Here is a 20896-nt window from a genome sequence, read left to right as displayed (position 1 = left end):
GAGTTCAAAATTAGTAAAGGAGTGAATATGTTAGACATGATAATGTAATTTCTAGTCCCACTAAAACAGATATTAGAGCACAGTAAGACATCGATAGACAAATAATAAACAATGATTATACTTAAATTGGAAGAATCAACAAGAAAGTATCATAATTATGATTATGATACTGTCATGTTGGAAGATGTTGACAGAAAATGCAGTGCAAGACATTCTTAAAAAAGTCAGATGTTACAATGTGATCCACAGGAAAAATCTATTTAAAACTCTGTTGGGGCCTATGTAATTAATGTATCTGTCAAATTATATATATAAGCTATTTTGATATGGAATAAGAGGACAGTCACTGCAGCGTTCAGAAGTTTCTAGAAGATTCCACCAATACAGAACAGGAAAATGTCCTCAGATATGAGTAGAAACATATTTTCTATTGTCACATAATCTTGAGAGTTTAGGTTAAGAGATTATCAGAAGTGGAAAATCTTGAGGCAAGAAAGATTACAATAGAAATCTAAGATGGATATATATATATTAATTTCTTTTAAAGAGTTACGTACTGCTGAAAACAAATATGCTAGAACTGGATGATTACAAAGGTGGACAGAATAAAGAGTGAAAACAACAGGATTTTTGATATGGAGAAAGAACAATGAGTAAGAAAGAAGCAGTAGAGGCAGGTGGACAGAAAAAGTGGTATTTGGGCAGATAGGTAACTTAGATATATATCTTATATAACTGGAAGTGATAAAAGCTGTTACTTTGTGAAGGTGTGATGCAATGGTGCAATCAGAAAAAAAGCCAGAGGAGTTCCTAGGCTGTGGACTGATGTGACAATCTGTCACTTCCAATAAAGAGATTAAATCAGGCCTGTGAATTCTCCGGTAGTCTTTCACTATCTTGCTTAAGTTTCAGAGATCTAGATTACAAGCTTAATATTCCACTGAAAAGTTATCAAATCCTAAAAAACACAATTTTTTAGCTTGTTTTTATTCCCCCACATTGTTTTAAATTTAATTTTAACACAGAATTCTTGCAATCCAGTTGGTAGATACTTTATCCTGTGACACACAAACTAATCATGTGAATTGTTATGAACTTCCCACACTGAGTATTTTCATCATCTCCTCATTCTGAAACTAGCCTGTTGCCAAGTCATTTTCTTGTACTCTAAGATTCATTGGAATGCCACGTCACTTCCAAGAAGGAGCTTCAGGTGTCCAGCAGTTGTAAGTCACCCAGTGCCTAACGCTGTCTGAGCAGGCTCTGATACAAAGACCAGTGTGAGTTTGTGTTGGAGGGGATGGTGATTGCAGCTGGTGATTCTGTTCAGCTTCCCAATGTGATAGTGTGTGGAGTGCCTTGCAGAGGCACAGCTTTTGAGGTTTCTTAGCACTTCCCCTCTTTATCCTTGGATTCCGTACTGGAATTGACATATTAAAGTTGTTCCAAATAGGTGTCCTCAATGAATCTTCTAGACCTGCCTTCCACCCCACCTCCAAGTGCATTCCTGATGTGAGTGGGTATTATGCAGAGACTGCAAAGCTGATCCCTCTCCAGTTTCAGTAGCAGCCTTTTGTAGGTTTTAACTAGATCCCTTGGAAAAGAGCAGATAAGCAGAGCTCATTCAGCGGATGGTGACATCTACAGTTTCAATGTGGCTGACGTGGATGCAAAAAATCTTTTTCATCATTCAGCGGATGGTGACATCTACAGTTTCAATGTGGCTGATGTGGATGCAAAAAAACTTTTTCTGAAGAGCTTTTTCTGAAGTGGCATAGCAACAGCTCATTGATGTTCAGATGCTTGGTTAGACACCTGGATGGTTGTGGTGGTGTAGGGAGATTGCTATGAAGGCAACAATAGTTTCCTTTTCTAGCCTGCTGCAGAATGGAAGGTATATATGTAGAGGAAGATGTTCTTTGCTACCTCAAAAAGCAGCAAAGAAGGAGGAAAAAGAGAATTGTGCATGATGTACTTACCAAATGTAGAATTTCAGAAGCATATGGCAAATTCACTTGATAGTTACAGGTTACAGCCTGTTAAGGCTATGTTTTTCCAATTTAATTTAGAGTAGATAGACTTGGCTCTGAATTTGGAGCAATGAAAGCTTGTATTACCTGCATTTGCAGGTACTCAAGATTATTCAAGATCAGGCCCAGAACAAATTATTTCTATTAAGTATTAATGTTATTATGTTAAGATTCTTCAGGTGATTTTGGCTGGAGCAGGTTTGAGGTGCATTGGTTATCATTGGATTTATGTGTACCAGGATGTACCAAAAAGAGTTCTTATTTTACTGCTTTTGTTCTTGTGTGGTTTTGTGTGTTTTTTTGTTTGTCTGGTTGTTTTGTTTTGTTTTGTCTCCTCTTGTCACTGGAAATGAGATCCAAACTAAGATGTTGCTGTAGATATTGCTGCAATACAGTGAAGCCATATTTAGTCACACAGTAGGATAATTTGTCAGCTTTTTTATTTCTTGTCCTTTTACCTACAGTGAGTTGATCTCTAGCTTTAACACAAAAGGTAAACTTAAGGTAAATATTTAAGAAAAAACAGAATGAAATGCTGATTAATGCTTTTTAAAATATCAGTCTGTATCAGACTATGTGACCCTTGTTTTAAATGTAAAAAAGTTTTGAGGAATCTTTCTGGTGATGGTAGAATCCCTGTGGAGTTAAGCTAGTGTGTAAGAATCTGCTCAGTGTGTGTTTGCAGCGATGCAAAAATGTATTTGAACAGGAACCAACAACGTGCCCTTGCAGCAAAGGTCACCTGCATCCTGGGCTGCCTTAGGAAGAGCGTTGCCAGCAGGTCAAGGGAGGTGATGCTTCCCCCTGTACTCAGAACTGGTGGGGCCATGTCTGGAGAGCTGGGACCAGTGCTGGTACAAGGGTCATGCATGTGCTGGAGCAAATCCAGTAAAGGATCATGAAAATGATGAATGGCTTGGAGCATGTGACATACAGGGGAAGGCTGTGAATGCTGGGACTGTTGAGATGGAGAAGTTTTAGAGGGACTATAAAATTGCATAAATAGCTGATAGGAGTAAAGATGGAGCCAGACACTCTCAGTGGTGCCCTGAAAGCCTGCATTAATTTGTTTGCTTATTGGCTTCATTTCTTGGTCTTGCTTGATATAATTCCTGCAAACAGAACAGCTTTCTCATTTAAAATAATAATAATAATAAAAAAGGAATGTCGGAAATTAAAGAAAGACAAATTGTGTTTAAGTTCATTTTGAAACTGAGAGGAAGGCATATGGGAAAATGCCATATTACTATTTTCATTCCATTGGTTGCTCTGGAAGCAAGAAGTGCAGAGATCTGCACATTGTGAGGGAGAGAGGGACAGAAGGAGAGAAGGACAGAGAGTTCATAGCTTTCAGGGAAGATCTAACAGATAGATGTCTATCTTCTCTGATAAGAAGCAATAACAAGAAAAGACTTTTTAAAGACCTTGAAAATTAGGATGCATCTGTTTTACTGGGTCATGAAGAGTGATATGCATTTAAGATGCCATGTAAAATCCAATGATTTTAGAAGGACTGTTATTATTTTGTTTACTTCGCCCTTGCTACAAAGTAAGTACTTACATTTGTAAGTGAAATGACTGGATGATACATGATATTCACTTCCTTTGAGTGGTTTAATGTGTTGCCACAGACAGCAACAATCCATATAGATATTGGAACGCATTCAGAGAAAGATCAAAAGCACTGAGCAAGCGTACTATTTCGTGTAAACCAGTACTCCTCCAAAATTTTGGAATCCATTTCTCATATATTAAAATGCTTTTAGGAAGTAACAATCAGTAACGTGTTAGATTGAAAACTGCCTTTTAGTTGCATACTTAATGTACAGTATGACTACTTTTAAATTACTGTAGTTCTGGAGAAGTACTAACCTTGTTTGTAATTGCCATTATACAATTTGCTTTCCTATGTAATTGTTTGTGGGTTTCATTTCTCAGTTTCATTACAATTTTCTTTACTCATCACTAAGGAAATAACTAATATATTTAAGTCACTGTGAGTGTTGGTTCATTTGCAAATTTGTCTATAAATTCATCCACTTGCGATAGTAAATAGGCTTAGTGTGGAATAGGTGTGGAATAGCAATATGTCTTAGTGTGGAATAGCAATAGGTCTTCTGTGGAATTAGGTACTCTAATGCAAGCACTGAAAATCAGTGTTATCAACCATAGGATTGGAACTGTTATAAAATAAAATATGGCTATCTAAATAAGATAATTTCCAATAGCCAGATTTAGGTTGTGTTTTTTTGTTTGTTTGTTTTGTCCCACTCTGGTCTGTGCTGCTGCGGCCTCACCATGAGTACTGTGAGCAGTTTGGGGCACCGCAACATAAGAAGGACATAAAACTATTAGAGAGTGTCCAAAGGAGGGCTACAAAGATAGGGAAGGAGGTAGAGGAAAAGACGTATGAGGAGCGACTGAGGTCCCTTGGTTTGTTCAGCCCAGAGCAGAGGAGTCTGAGGTGGCCTGCAGCTCCCTCACGAGGGGAGAGGAGGGACAGGCGCTGAGCTCTGCTCTCTGGGGACAGTGACAGGACCCGAGGGAACGGCATGGAGCTGGGACAGGGGAGGGTCAGGCTGGGGGTTAGGGAAAGGTTCTGCACCCAGAGGGTGGTTGGGCACTGGGACAGGCTCCCCAGGACAGTGGTCACAGCACCAAGCCTGCTGGAGTTCAAGAAGTGTTTGGACAACGCTGTCAGACATAGGATCTGATTTTGGGGTGGCTCTGCATGTAGCCAGGACACAGACTCAAGGATCCTTGTGGGTCCCTTCCAACTCAGGATATTCTGTGATTCTATGACTGCAGAATGTAGACCTATGAAAAAATAAATTGTATTAATTATGCCTTAATAGTAAATGTTAGTATGAATATTAATAGAGGTCTCTCCTCCGTATTGCACTAAAATCTGAGGCAAGCTGCAACTTTACCTTAGTTTAGCATAAATGAAATGCGTTGTGTGACTACAGATCCCAGCTGTGCATAGCAGAGATGCAAGCAGTCTAGGAATACTGCGGCAGTGCCTAACATCCAGCTGCTCAGTAACCTCATTTTACCATGAAGCACTACGTGGTTTATATATTTGTACTGCCACTCAAGGTTAAAACACAGATGTTTGAAATCTCTGCTTCTCTCAGACTTCCCTTAAGAGTAGCAGATCATGGGTAGAGCTCATATTTTGGCTGACACTCCTATAGGGGTTGTCGGAAGATGCTGATATTATTAGTGATATTATGTGTGATTGGATACATTATACCCTTTCTGGTATATTAGAATAGAGAAGCAAGCTTTTCTCTCTTTTTTTCCCCTCCCCTTCTATATTACTCTCTAATCCCACTTGGAAAAAGCATTGCTTCACGTGCAGCCTGCTGAGCATCATTTTATAATGAGGTTTCATCACACTGGGTATTACTATAATGGGCTATAAGACCTGCCCCCCCAGCCCTTAGAGTCACTGGCCTACATTTTCTGAGGTGTCTGGGACTCTGAATACCTCGGTTTTGGGGTGTCCAATCTGAAACCCCTTGAGTAGACTTGATTTTTTTCAGAAGAACAATTCTGAAGGACAATTCAAGGACTTTCCCATTAAAGTGGCTAAGAAATTAAGCAATACAAAATCAATTTCATTTTATTTTCCCTCTACTTCCCCCCTCCCCCATGTTTCTACTACTAATAAGCCACCTTTTTAATACATTTTTTCTTTCTGTTACTTCAAGGTAAGATCCTCCTATCCTCCTCATCTTATTAGCAGGAAGTATCTTAGGTCAAGTAGTGGATTCGGGTGTAGGAATTTGGGACTCAAATCCCAAAGACAATGTGTGTGAGTAAATTAGATAAATCAATCCATGCCTGGCTGGGGATCCCATCTGTAACACAGTGGTAGGGCTTCTTAGCTACAGAAGGATGTTGTGGGAATAAAATAATTGAGTGTATGTAAAGATCTAAGTCACTATGAGGATGCTGGAAGTATGGTCCTTTGAACACTCAAAAGTTTTCTAGCATTTCCTTCACAGCATAAATATGAACACTTCTCTCTCCGCTTCTTTTTCTGTCACCTTGTTGGGCACAATAGAGGGGTTGTGGATAAGAGTAATCTGGGATGGTTGATGGGGAAAATAAGGACAGGGTTTGATGCTGCTTGGTTTTATTTTATCCCCTAATACTTTGAGACATTGTTGCCAGTAACACATCTGCACAGCAGATTCCTTTGCACACACAGGAACAAAGATGGCCTTTTTCAAGCTCTAGTTCTCTATCTGTTTACTGAAGAGAGAAATTTCAGGTATGCGGTCTTTGCTTTTCAATATTCAGGATGAGTTTTTAAGAAGGTTTAAGACAAAGCTCCCTTGATGACTTTTAAAGGTGTGGTGGTACTTGCTAATCAGTATTTTATATTGATGTTCCAGGTGGGTAAACTGAGAGAGAAAATCCAAGAGGTTAAGCAAGAAAGGGAGCAGGAGCAGCACAAACACACTGCCTATGTTTCTGAACTGAAAGCTAAGCTCCATGAGGAGAAAATGAAGGAGCTTCAGAGCGTCAGAGAGCTACTGATCCGGCAGCATGAGCAGGAAGTAGCGAGAATGGTGAAAATCAAAGATGGTGAAATTCAGCGTTTGCAGTCAACAGTCAATGTCCTGCGGGACGGGGCAGCTGACAAAGTGAAGACAGCACTGCTAAGTGAAGCAAAAGAGGAGGCACGGAAGGCGTTTGACAGCGAACGAATGAAGTTGCAACAGGAGATCTTGGAGCTGAAATCTGGTAAAAAGCAGCTTGAAGAAGCTTTGAACAACATTATGCAGGCAGATAAAATGAAAGCTGCTGATCTGCGCATGGCTTATCAGTCCCATCAGGATGAGATCAATAGAATAAAGCGTGAATGTGAGAGAGATATCCGCAGGCTGGTAAGTTCATTAAATTGTATGTGCTTATGGCAGTTTATGGCAGCATTTAATATATTGCTTTATCTGCCCACAAACAAATATCTAACCTGTTCTGCAGTGACATATTTTATCAGTGTTGGTTGGTAAAATAGGCTGCTACTTCCACTACTTTTTCTTCTGCACAGCACAGATGAGCCTTGGTTCCATGGCTGTCTCAACCCAATTCAAAGTTTTATGTCCCATCAAGTCAAATGTAAACCAAAACTTTCCAGAGTGAATTTTTTCAACAGATCAAAGAAATTGATTTTCCCTTTCCTACTTGGCTGAGCTGTATTTGTTTACAAAAATCCCTTTGATCAAAACAGTGAGGCATTCATCATTTATCAGTTCAACAACACCTCTGTAAGATGGCAAAACTAAATTTTCAGAGCAATTTTATATTTTTATCTGGGGAACCAATTGTGATGAACCAAGACAACATATTTTCTCCTTCTGAACCATTGTCCAGCTTATTCAGTTTTAACTATTGCTGCTTTTTTGGCTTTTTAAAATTTCTGGGTTTATATTATGCCTTTTAGGGGCAGAAAAATTAGGGTTCAGGACAGCAGGCTTTTGTCATGTTTCATAAGCTGTAGAACTTCAGCACAGATGGCCCGACTATGCCATTTGTATAAAATGGAAGAACAGACAAAATTTCCTGACAGCAAGTGTCCCGAATATTTCAAGTTCTGCAGCTTTGCGAAAGGTAAAGATTCTATAATGTGGGTTGCGAAAGGTAAAGATTCTATAATGTGGGTTGTACACATCAGTATATTTAAAGTAGTTCAACATCAAAGGACATTTCTGTTGGTACCATGATACTTTCTATGCATATTCAAGATCCGATAGTTAATCTGGCTAAACTAACAATACAATAGTTATGCAAATAAAATGTAAAGTTATAAAAAATATATTAAATATTTCTCATATGTAAAGATTGCATTTTAAATGGAGGAAAACATTTTTCTGAAGCAAAAAATATTTTATCAGTTTGTGCTTATACAGGTATGTCCTCTTATTTCTTTGCTTCCTTAGGAAAAAACATGCTGAGGGCAAGCTACGAATGGCTGGTGATTTTCTTTCTGAGGCAATGAAAGCTTTTAATGCAGTTAATATTTGTGCTTTAAATAAATTGGATATTGATCAACTCTCAGGGATATCATTTCCTTGATAAACATACTTGATAATGACCACTACACAGACTGACAATATGATATTACTGTGAGCATAATTTCTTTCATGTTTTGTTCCATATTATACATCTAGAGTCTTAAAATCGTGACTATAAAGCACAGGTAATTTTAAAAAGTGTTAAGGAGGTGAGACACTTACTACATTGTCGCCTGTGTTTTTCTAGAAAGTGTTTTATATTAAATTTAGTCTTCTGAAACCCAAGAAATGGTGAGGTGAGGCACATATGCACCCCAGATTTTGTCAGTAGAAATTTCCCCAGTAAACATACCTACAGTGTGTCTTTGAGTGGTACTGTAAAGGAACTGCACTTCTCTTTCAACAGTTGAATCTTTCAGCCTGCTGTGATATGAAAGTGATGAAGGGGGGCATTCAGGGTTTCTCATCTGGCACAAAACAATTCTGTCAAATCATTCAGAATAGTAATTGGAGCCTTACTGGGCTAATCCATTTCTTCCTCTATTATCCAGTACAACTACGTCTATAAAAGATGACTATATTTGAAACGTGTGTAGATAACTCCTGTTATCTACTCCCAGCTCTGGTGGAATTCAGCCATTATTTTCATGGCCTTTCACTAGAAGTGTTCATATTCTTCTCCACCTTAAGGTGAGGAAAAATATCAGAAAAATATCAGAAATCTGGTGTTGCCTTGCAGTGGATTGACCCCTTTCAGTTTGTGAATTTCAATTTTTTCATTAAATTGTGTGAGTTTTTACTACCAAAAAAAAAAAAAAAAGTGTTTATTCCAGGAATTCATAATGATTTAGGCAGTTGTTTCTGTATAGGGCACTCTTTTACTCTGGGGCAAGGTAAAAAAAACAAAACAAACAAACCAAAAACACTGCAGAGTTTTTAGGTGCTGCTATCTTCCCCTAGCAGAGTAAGTGGGATTTAAGTCAGATTATCAGGATATTTCCCTCCCTCCTGCCCCCTCATTTTAAATAGTGCAAAGGATGCTTGCCTTCAATTTCAAATCAACGGTATCTGTACCAGATTTGGGGTACTCTATTATTTTAGATCCTACTCTTGTGAAATGAAATGGCAAGAATGTGGCAGGCAGTATTAGCACAGATCAATAACGGAGCTTCAATTAACATGCTTTTTGTATGTGCTGTTTTATGGCAGTATTAACAAATCTGTGTCTTTGGTATTAATGGCCAAAATGAGCTGGAGATACCATAATTGAAAATCAGATGGAGTAAATCAGGATTTAGTGTATGATTGTCTTGTTAGACTTGGCGGGTTTATTTTTATATTTTTAGATCACAGGTTGGTTTTGCAGATTTATTCCATATAAATATTACAGCTGGGGAAAAAATCAATACTATTACCAATGGTTTTAATACCCATGACTAATTTGGGTAAAGTCTTGCTTTTTCTTGGCTTGCAGTCAAAAAAAAAAAAATTTAAGTATTGAGAAGAGAAAAAAGAAAAATCCATTGTCTATGAATATATGGATGTAATTACATTGGGTGCATTAATAGCCATGCTTGTGTAGTACAAATATTAGCATTTTAGAAATATCATTCATCGATTTTGAGATACATCTTCACACTTCTGAACTGAGCCATGAAAAATACCCAATAAGCCTCAGTGCAAACAAGATGAATGGGAAGGTTCTAGTTCCTAATAAGGGAAAGTAAAACAGCTACTTTACAAAGAATATGTTACTCTTTTTTCTTGATATAGTATGAAATCATATTGGAATTTGTCAGTTTCTGTAACTGACTTCAAATAACAGTTACATAAATGTTTTCATTGATGCTTGTGGACATGGATTTCTTTTTCTTTTTTTTTTTTTTTTTTTTTTCCTTCTTCCCCCAAAAAATACATAAAACTTGGAAGTAAAAATAACTAGTAAACAAAATGGAGGTACAAGTGAAACAGAGAGGCTTTAAAAGTAAAGAGACAACTTGAAGAAGAAGATAAGAATGCAATAACTTATTATTTATTTTTTTTTCAGACAAAATATTCCAATGATGTGAGTCTGAGTAGTATTCAGTGTAGAACAAAAACTGTTATGACACAGATTGAGGCATTTCTTAAATGTAGAAATAACATTAAAAACAGCAAATAAGAATAAAATCAGTAATAGCAAACTGAAAAATAATCTGCATGAAGGAAAAGTGTTAAACCCTGTTTTTCTGGATGAGATTATTATTTATTTTTTTTTTAAAAAAAAGAACATGCAGAATCACACTATCACATTTTTATTCACTGAACATCAGTATAAGCAGTTCCAAAACATATATTCAAATGGAGGCTGCATAGGAAAGTGTGTTCATACCTAAATTCCTCTATATCAACAGACCTGCTTTAATAGCATCCTTGTAAGCAGTACGCCTAGTTTCCCTCTGAGGTCTGGGATGGTATGAGTTAATTAAAAAAAAATACCTGATAAATGCTGAAGAGTATATTTTTCATTTTTTTCCTGAGCCTCCAGTAAGCTTGTCATGTAAATGACATGCAACAGGTTTCCTCTATTGGAAATTTCTTTAACATCAAAACTTTCACCCACTTTACAGATAAATACTGTTCAACCTAGTTAAAATCTTCACACACATGGTCATCCTGAATATTCCTAAACAGTTCAGATTTAAATGAATTGAAAGAATTATGTCACTTTAATGTAAAATAGACCCAGTTTTCTTATCCACAAAATCAATGTACTGGCCACCAGCCCAATCTAACCCTTTATTGTAACCCTTTGAGCCTGACCCGTCAGCCAATTGTTGCATGAATTATAAACTCCTTCCATCGTGGAACACTTCTGCAGCTTAGTGTTTCCCAAATATAAATAATGCCATACCTGAAAGAATATAATTAAACCTAACAGATTAAGTAGTGCTTTTTGGATTTAAATTCAAAGCAAGAATTAGATTGTTCCAGTTCAGAACAAAACCAAACTCCAGATTTCAACTCTAGTCCTTAGTAAGTTGGTGTTTTCTAACCTTGCTCAGCTCTTACTGTGTGTGTTCGCATTACTGTATTTTTTAGCATTAGGATTTCATAAGTGAACTGGAGTATCATAAAACCATAGAAAAAATTAGATTGTGAGGGTTGTCTCAAGGTTATCCCAAAGTCCTGTTCAAAGCAGGGCTACCTTAAAAGTTGGATCAAGTTGCTCAGGACCTGATACAGTCAAATTTGAAAATCTCTGAAGATGAAGATTCTGCACCCTCTATGGCAGCCCCAGTAATTAATTGCTTTTGGAGTGAAATTTCTTTCTTCTTTGACCTAGTTGGAATTCCTCTTTCTGTAACCACTGATTGTCACAATTTTCATTTTGTTATTTCATTTGCCATGTATCTTTGAGAAAAGTCTACCTGGTTCACCCCAATGGCCCCAGTTGCAGTGGTATCTGCACCAAAAACTTTTCTTTTTTTTTTTTTTTTTTTTCTTTTACCTTTTTCCTCTGCTGAACTGCCAACTTCAGTTGGCTTCCAAGTTTTTCTGTTGCAGAGCTTAAACTATTTATGGCTCAGGAGTTTCTATCCGTTTTAGGTGAACTCCATGAGGTTTCTCCAGCACGACAAAGTCCCTCTGAGTGGCAAACCTCCTCTATTGTAGCAGCTCCCAAAATTTGGTGTTCCATTTCTTCATCTGGGTAGTTGATGAAGAAGTTAACATGTATTATTCTCTTCAATTCTTAAGGGGTAAAATTTATATGTCCAAATAAAAATTAGGAGCAAAATTTTAACACTCCACCAAAAAACAGAATTACATCCTTTGTGATGGCTACAACTATTCCCTTGTAACATTCACTTTCTCTCACATTCCTGTTACTAGGATTTTGCCATTTTAAGGCACTGGTATTTGTATCTGTAGGTTACACCCTGGAGTGTGGGTGATACAGGGTCTTTTTCCTTCTCAAAATTCTGGTAGTTGGCTGTTGGCAGGGGGACTTTTTGTTCCTCTGCTGCCCTGAGACTTGAAAAGAGTGATGGGGCATGGCTTTTTTCACTTCACATGTGCAGTGGGTATAAGCATGAGTTTTGTTTCTCCCAAATAGTGAATTTTTGAAACTGGAAGCTGTTTTGAATCTTCCAAGTGTGTCTTTGAATCTTCTAAGAGTGTGCAGTCATGCATGGTTGGGTAGAGATTGCTGTGACAAGCTTCTTATCACCCACTTAAATGTGTATGTATTTTGCACGCAGCTGCTGATATCAAATTGTATGCTGCTTCTCTGGATTTTGCCATCTGTTTGAGAAGCCTGTTTCAGTTACGTTCCAAGGCTGAACTAATCTCCTGCAAAGACCCTTCTACCACCTTCAGCATTTTAGGACTGCAAATAATACTTTGCTTTCAGACCTCTGAAGATTTATGCTCGTCCTCTCAGGAGCTAACAGGGCAGCATTCCACCCGAGCCTTGTATTTTTCCTGAATCAAGCAGATCTAATGAAAGTGCTTTATAATACAGGCTCAGCATTTTGTGTTCATTCTTAGTGTTTTCTTAGGACTCTATTATTGTAGGTAGGTCACAAATCAGACTTCTATGTACTTTTATAAAGTACATAATTCTTTAGACAATATTAAAAACCTGCAGAAATGATGCAGGTGTGGCACCTGGACAAAAACTCATGAAGTTTGGATTACTGAGTTTTTCTACTTTTTCCACCATTTGACTACTTTTGTTTCAGTTCTTTCAACGAACAGTTAAGAGGCTGCAGTCACCTACAGTACTGCAAGGTGCTTTTGAGAAATATACCAGAGACCTATTGAAAAGTTCTGGAATTGTCTGCCTTTATAGTGTATCTTGTATAATTTATCAGAACTTTTAATATATCCCTTATATTTACTTAAAAAAAAAAAAAAAAAAAAAAGTGGGAAAAGCTATTGGTGGAAAATATTGACTATTGGTTTAGGAAAATTACAAGAATTAAATTTAAGAATAAGTCCCAACTACCTGTGCATATAACCCTTACTTCTCCACTGGATGCTTGGCATCTTTTCTCCCTCTTTCCCTGAGGTTCATAGATAAGCAGCAAACATTTAAATAAAGAGAGGATCATGTCTGCTATAGAGGAGACTATGAACAGTGAAAGAATATTTTGGTTCCTCTCTCCAGATGGGCTTTCAGTGTAGAATATTGCTGTTAGATCTTACTGTCCCTTTATTAATGTAAAAGCTGTTAATTCAATTTAGTTCTATAGTTAACTATTTATTTGAATAGCCTCTTCTGTCTATTTTTTGTAGTAACTAGCAGTTCTCCTGTCAAGATAACCCTATTTTCAATGTCAAGCATTTAGTATAAAGATCAATTCAAGTTCTTCTGGAGAAAAGCACTGTAGAATTCTGTTCTGCAGTTGGCTAGGAGATAACTTTGATATGGATGGGTCTTACATTTGGCCATGCAGCAGCTGGCTTTTTCCACTTTGAAAACTGAGTATGTGACTGCCTTGATAGATCTCGCTTTTAATTCCCTGGGAATTTCTCTTTCAACTTGGTGAGAGGCTAAAGTTCCCCCAAAGGTCTCTGACTTTCTTTCATTGCAGCTATTGAAGTGTAGGATAATTGGCACAGAGATACTTTTTCCAATGGCTGCTTGGTTTTCTTTCATGTCTGATAAATGTTATTACAACACTTATTTCTGCTCATTTCTCATAGCTTTTAGGAGGCTCAGATACCTGTTCTTAGGAAACCATGCAATTTTGGCACAGGCTATAAACACTAGCTCTTCACGGATATAATGCAGGTAATTGCTGTGTTCAGCACCTAACATATGACAGTACAAAACCCATTAATTAAGAAATGATCCTTCAGAAAGCGGTAATTTTAACCAACAACACCAGAGTTACTTCCGAGGTGGTTTTGTAGTAATATCCTTCTGCAGCTGCTGGTTGATGCCCTTATTTTCTTTTCAATCCTCTTTCTGAAGTTATTTCTACTACTTCCCTTCTCAAAGCATATAACTGAAAACGAGTTCTAACCTCTTGCTGCTCCACTGCCTTTTGATCACAGAATCACTTTTTATGCTGAATTGTGCCATGCTTAACTGCATAAAGAAAAATGCGACTTTTCTAAAATGTTTTAAAATCCATGCAGAGCAGAATGCAAAACAACACATGTGACCCTGTTGTACTGTACAGCTGCAGGGGAAGAAAAAAAAAAGTTCAATTTTTTAAACCTGAGAACAAATTAGCAGCCAAAACAAGCAGTTAGAAGGAGTTTCTGGGATTATATATTTGATTCAATGTAATACCTGTGAGCCAATGCATGGATTGGGGTTTCACCGTGCTAAATATGTTGGAATAAAAGATGGTCTCTACCCTTTGTATCTTACTGAGAGGTCTCAAATGAATAGTAGTACAGGGAGAATACACAAAACCAGTGGGACAAGCTTTCAGTTGCTTGTCTCAGCTATATTGTGCCACAGATGCAGAAATGTCCTGTAGGCACCTGCTGTGGCAAGTCCTGCACCATGTTCCCAGGACCATGGGGGACTGAGGAGTGCAGTGGAAAGGCTTCTGCTTGCTCAGAATCATGTCGTGAATCATCAGGTGAGACCTGATCCATCCAGATTTATAAGCTTCAGCTCAGTGCTGACCTGAGCATACCTGAATGCATTTGTGTATATATATACACAAACGTATGTATATATACCAAAACATTTATGGGAAAAACAAACTTACATAGGTGTAAAAAGCTTTTCAGGTAAAGGCTTTTAAATCTGCTGAGGGCTTCTCTACCTGAAGGCGCTTTTTTTTTTTTTTTTTTTTTTTTTTTTTTTCTACATCGTATGGTGTAATAAAAAATATTGCTTTTCTTTAGACCATGTGGATTCCTAGACAATCTTGGCTATGACAATGTTACTTCCACAACATGTGTTTGGTCAAAAGAGCAACCTACAGGGAAACCAGATTAATTCACTTTGGATTTCATTTCCTAATGAAAAATACTCTTCTTGCTGCTAAAATAAAATCTTTAATACATAGTGTGATAATATAAGGCTGTTTTGCTTTATCAAAAGAATAGTTCTCCAGTGGTGTTGAACTGGCTTGGTGACTATGTGAATGCTTTTACAACTGTTAAAATAAGGCTACACAATGCTTAAGCCTCTTTGAAGAGTTGTTGCTTTGTCTCTGACTATCAGTTTATGTTCAATCTAGGAAAAGGAGAGGTATCACTTGGGTTTTGTATCTTTTGCTTTGCCTGCCTGCCCCTTGACCTGGCACCTCACCCACTTGGAGCTGAGGGATGTTGCATCCCTGAAACATCATTTCCCCCTGCCTCCCTCCCTTTTCTTTTTTTCCTGATTTGGAGTCTCTACTAAGAAAGCAGATGGTGAAGATGATCAAATTTGCTCTGTAGTATGCAAGTGAGAAGGAAGATGGTAAATCTTTGGGTCAGACATTGGGGTAAATTTAAGGAAAGTGAGGTAGTGAATGGGCAGATATATTTACATTGAAATCATATGTATAACTGTCCCCTTCAGGAAAGGAGTTATATTGTTATAAATAAAGTTATATTGTGAACCAGGCATTTAAAGCAGAATTCAAGGCAGAGGTGTTATTGCTGCTCCTCTATTTGTCTCTCTCAGTTGGTTTTAAGTTATTTGAGTAAAATTGCTTAGGAAATCCTGCTAGTTTGTGCTTGTAATGAACTTAGAACTCTTGCAGTACTCTGTAGTGTGTGTTTGCATGTTTACTCATGTAAGGATTCTCTACTGTGTAACTTAAGATATAAGTCCAAATTAAAAAAAAAAAAAGGTGTGTAGTAATGGGTATTGTGTTACTATTTTCAATTATTATCAATGTGTCAATGATTTTTCTATTTGACTGAAACTTTTTTTTTCCAAAAATTTTCACCACATAGAATTTATGGTAGAAGAAAAAGCAGTATGAAGAGTAGAGGGTAATTCTGCCTTCTTCCCTGCCTTCCCCTGGCCCCACCCTAGACCAAGGTCTTTCATGACCTTTCTTTGTAATGTGTGTGAGCTTGTGTGCCTTCATCCATGGAAGTGTCTGTGAAGGGTGACCTGGGCACCGTTTCACTGATGACATATTTCAGAAGGTTTGTTCTGCTGCAGTTCAGCATCAGTCTATACCAAAATTGTTGCTTTCTTTTTATTTCCATCTTAAACATCTATATTGTTCCATTTTACATTTAAGTTGTGAGAGTATGAAGAGTATGAAATGTGTGACTAACTGGGTAATTAAAATCTAGGCTGCCTACATAACATTAGGTCTTCCTTGTTAAGTGTGTGCCTCACATGGCCAAATTTCTATCTCAGTTACATAGATGCGGTTCCACTTATTTCAGTATGAACACCTGTGTTATTGAGAGCCAAACTTTGTCTACAGTATTTAGTTACATGACATTTTTTCCTCTGAAGAGATCCCGAACAGATCAGTGTGCATGACAGATAGCATTCAGTGAATGAGGCAGCTGCTTAATTTTTGTCATTGCTGTTCTCTGCACAGTCCCTCTGAAACCCTGCATGTTGCAGATTCTTTCAGTAATAAAAACTGCATGCTTTTCTGGTTGTCCTTTCTGACATACTTGAAACTCTCACAAATCTGAATTAACTTACTGGGAATTATTACCCCCATTTACTGGATGAGGAATCAAGACCCAGTGACCTTCCCAAATCAGGAAGGAAATCTACATCAGAACCAATAATTGGGATTTAAGAGCAGTCTAGCTCAGTTTATTCACTTCAGATCTGACCTTTTTTCTGTGATCATGTAATGAGTTCATCTCATGCCATCTCCTGCCACTCAGATCCAGAAAACTAATTTCACTTGTTTTGTAGCAAGGAATAATACTGGAATCATGAAGAAGAAAGTTGTATCTGATGATGTAATCTGGTTGTGTTAATCCCGTGAATCACTCAGACTCTCAGACTTGACAAAGATTTATTTTTTCTAGCATTTCTGTCTCTCTCTCTCTCTTTTTATTTATTTATTTATTTATTTATTTATTTATTTTTGGCCGGGGTGTGGGAGAGTGGGTTAGAACTTGACTGAAGGACTTCTATGGTAGGACTATAATAAATAATGCATGTAGCTATAATAATACATGTATGATTTAACAAGTTCATGGTTTTATTTTTATTTTTCTTTTTGCATACAAATATAATACTCTGACTTCCAAAATTCCATGAGTTTGTTGGCCAAGAAAATGATTTAGTAACTGAAAGAGATACAGCATGGTTCTAGTAAATATATCATTAATGGTTAATATTCTTGTTAAGAGTTGTGTTTCTATAGTAACTGCTGCAGATTCCCACTTCTAGCATTTGGAAGAGTACCAAAGTGAATTTAACACTGATGCTGGGAGGGAAAAATCCTGTAAGAGCTGCAATAGATCCCTGCTAGCAGCATGCTTTATTTGGTATCGAGATGTATGAACAAAACAGTTCAGTAACCATAGATGGTGTTTAAAAACTAGTTCTCCCTACCATTTATTCTAATGCTCGGCATGCATTTGCTTTTTTCCTTCTATACAAAGACTAGGCCTCCTTTGAATCTTATAGAAAAAGCACAAAATATGCTTAGGTATGCTTAAGAATTGATGTTGAAATGTGTATGTGTGTATATGCTACTAATTTTAAAACGACTGTGAAGAGATTCACCCTGTGTGATTTTTCACTAATAAAGAGGGGAGTCAGCAAATGTGTATTGCTCAAACTTCAAAATATTGCTTAGGTGAGTTTTAAAGGGTCTTCTTGTCTTACCTTGTACTAGCCTTGTGTTTCTTCTCTGGAACATAGTGAAGGGAGATTTCAGCTTATAGAAGTGTGTATAGTCAGATAAAGTGGAGACAATTTCAGTGGCTATATATTCTGTTTCAGTGTTTGCATCTATTTTTGTTTGTTACTTGAGTTGAGACTGCACCCAGCACACTCATGATCAAGTGAAGGCTGAAACTCTTTTAAGAGAAGGGAAAAAGACTTCAGAGAAGAGATATCTTCCTTTTAGCAACCCATTTTTGGCTGCTGGTATAAATCTGAGAGAAACAGAACTTTGTTTTTGCAAGTTTGTGGACATGCATGCAGTAAACACTTGGGGATGTTATAGAAACTTCCTTCTTGCTTTTTTCTTCCCAGATGGATGAAATAAAAGGCAAAGACAGAGTGATTCTGGCGCTGGAGAAAGACCTTGGCATCCAGGCAGGCCATACACAGAAACTCCTCCTTCAGAAAGAAGCTTTGGATGAACAGCTTGTCCAAGTGAAGGAGGCAGAACGATACCACAGTAGCCCTAAGAGAGAGCTTCCTGCAGGAGTGGGGGATATCACTGAGCTGATGGGAAGCCCGGTAAGAAAATTGTATTCCCTTAAAATTTCAGCATGGGATGATTACTGCTTGTGTATTCATATTGTTTTTGTGGCTTCTTTTAAAACACTAGAAGGACTAATTCACGATAAATGGCCTTGCACTGCATTGTGGTGTTTTGCTGATGGTTAGAAACTCCTTAGACCTCTTCAATTTCAAAAAATGTTGAAAAATAGGTGGATACAGAGCTTTTAGCTTGTGAGCTAAAAGTGAGCTTCATCTATGAACTAACTAGTTTTATGTGACTGAAAAGGAACTTTCTTTATGTAGAATCCCATTACTTTCATAATTTAAGAATTATAAAATAGAAACTATAGTTTTCAAAAGCTGTCATGTGATTTTAATCCATGTGCTATGCATTAGATTTCTTCTAGCTGATAGTAAGAAATCTTGTGAGAAGTTACTAGTAATAGATGAAATATTATTTATATCAAACTTTTTTTTTAAACTCATAAATCTTTACATACATCTGGCAAGTAGACCCTTTTCAGATATCACATAGCACTTCCACAGTATGTTATTGTTTAGTTTTTCTTTTAATTAAAATGTTTTCCAGATATTGATGTAAGAGTTGATTTTAGATTTACACAGTCTACTCGTTAAACTTGTTAAACTTATTAAACTTATATTAAATTTATGGACAGTAAAGTATATCTTAAAAGATAATTTTACATGTCTGTATGTTTTTCATATGAAGGAGCAGCATTTGGATGAACGAGATGTGCGGAGATTTCAGCTGAAAATTGCTGAACTGAATGCTGTAATAAGGAAGCTGGAAGACAGAAATACTCTCTTAGCGGATGAAAGAAATGAACTGGTAAATTAATTAGTAACAACACAGATGGTGACTGGGAGGGCATCTTTATGGTAAATGAATTAATGCTGGAAAGTCACTGTTATAAATAATTTACAAATTAGTCTTGCTTGGCCACAATCAATTATATCTAAAGGTAAGAGAGATTTCTATGGGTATTCACTTTGTCACCATAGACATGGATGGAATCTCTTTTTTTCCAGAGTAATAAAGCTTTATAAATTTATTTTGGGGCCGTTGTAACCAAAGAGACTGGTAGCTTGCCTGTGGCACTGTGTAATAATGTTGTGTAAAACATGCATAATCCACACACTCAAATTACTATATTAATCTTTGAAATAGACAAAATTGACATTCGTTCTGTGACATGCTTATGCTAGCTAGGAGTGAAAAAACTCTCATTTACTAGAGATGAGTAATCTGCCATCCCCTTTCTCAAGGGTAATCTCTTAAGTAGGTGAAATTGTCCTAGGAGAATGATAGTAACTCATAAAAGAATGGATGTGACAGTAATTTAAGAATGAATTTTATTAGCCTGCATTTCTTCTTAATTGCTTGTAATGAGATTAATGGTAAAACTCCCATTGACTGCAACGAAAAGTCAGTTTTAACAATAAGAATTTTTATACATGTCCTGTTATAATGTTCTGTTCCCAATGGCAGTAGAAAGGATTTCTCATTCTATTCAGGTGGAATTTTGCCCTCATGCAACCTGTGTATCTGACTGTAAAGCAATGCTATTATTTATGGTGAGGGTAGAATTTCAGTGCAATAAATTGAGTGGAGCACTGACATCTTTATAGTTGCTTTGACATACTTAGTTTTTCCTGTTGAGATTTGAGGGTGTTGCTTTATGATGAAAGGACTAAATTTAGTTGCAATATATTGATGATTATCAAAACTAATTTTTGAAATTTTCTCGTCCAAAATCTTGGATGAATCTAGGCTAGCAAAGTTAATTGAACCATACTAGAGTAAAATTGGATCAATTGAGAATGTAATCATGTATTTAAAAAAAAAATATTCCATTTATTTATTCCATAAATAGCTATATAGTCTAAACTGCCTTTTCATATGACAAAATTGATTCCTCGTTAATTTTTTATTTTATTTGGGGTAAGGAGAGTATGCTTTTTAACCTGGGTACCATTAGCTGTTTTCACTACTTTGCTTAGATGCTGAGTGGTGTGGTTTTTCATTTTCTTTTTCTTCCACTTTTACCAGTACAGTTACTTTGCTCTGCTCTGTACTCACAAGAACATCATGCTTTCTTTCAAGGTTGCATTATAAAAAGACAAGATTATTCAGCCTTCTAATCCTTTCTGTGGACATAAGTCATTCAAAACATCCCTGAAGAATGCTAAAGTACTGCAACATCTTTACTGCAGTGTCCCTCTAAATGGAAGGCATGTATGACTCAGTCAAATGCTGAGGTTTCAGAAATGCATTTTGGAAATCATATGGAAGAGGTTTTGTCATATTTCAAGACAATACTACATAAACCCAGTAATATCAGTAAACTCTCATGATTAAGTACTGTAAAAATCATTTTCTTCTAAGAATGAAACAGAAAACCAAATATTCATAGAAATTAGCTCAGGAGAAATTATCCTTTTCTCATTTCTGGTTAAAACTCAGAAAATTAAAAAATCTTTTTATT

At 36.8% G+C, this 20896-nt stretch overlaps 1 protein-coding gene across 4 annotated transcripts in view; it reads left to right on the top strand.

Annotated features, from left to right (window-relative positions):
- JAKMIP1 (janus kinase and microtubule interacting protein 1) overlaps nt 1–20896 on the top strand; it is a 100441-nt gene that overhangs the window by 21037 nt on the left and 58508 nt on the right. For all 4 annotated transcript variants that reach the window (XM_035326484.1, XM_035326485.1, XM_035326482.1 and 1 more), the window contains exons 3-5: nt 6437–6931; nt 18195–18404; nt 19120–19239. In XM_035326484.1, coding sequence (XP_035182375.1) covers nt 6437–6931; nt 18195–18404; nt 19120–19239 — 825 coding nt within the window. The remainder of the gene's footprint in view (nt 1–6436; nt 6932–18194; nt 18405–19119; nt 19240–20896) is intronic.

Source organism: Oxyura jamaicensis, chromosome 4 (assembly GCF_011077185.1).
Source record: "Oxyura jamaicensis isolate SHBP4307 breed ruddy duck chromosome 4, BPBGC_Ojam_1.0, whole genome shotgun sequence".
Taxonomy (NCBI): Eukaryota; Metazoa; Chordata; class Aves; order Anseriformes; family Anatidae; genus Oxyura; species Oxyura jamaicensis.
Note: the sequence above shows the minus strand (reverse complement) of the source record. Positions and strands in the feature narration are given on the sequence as shown.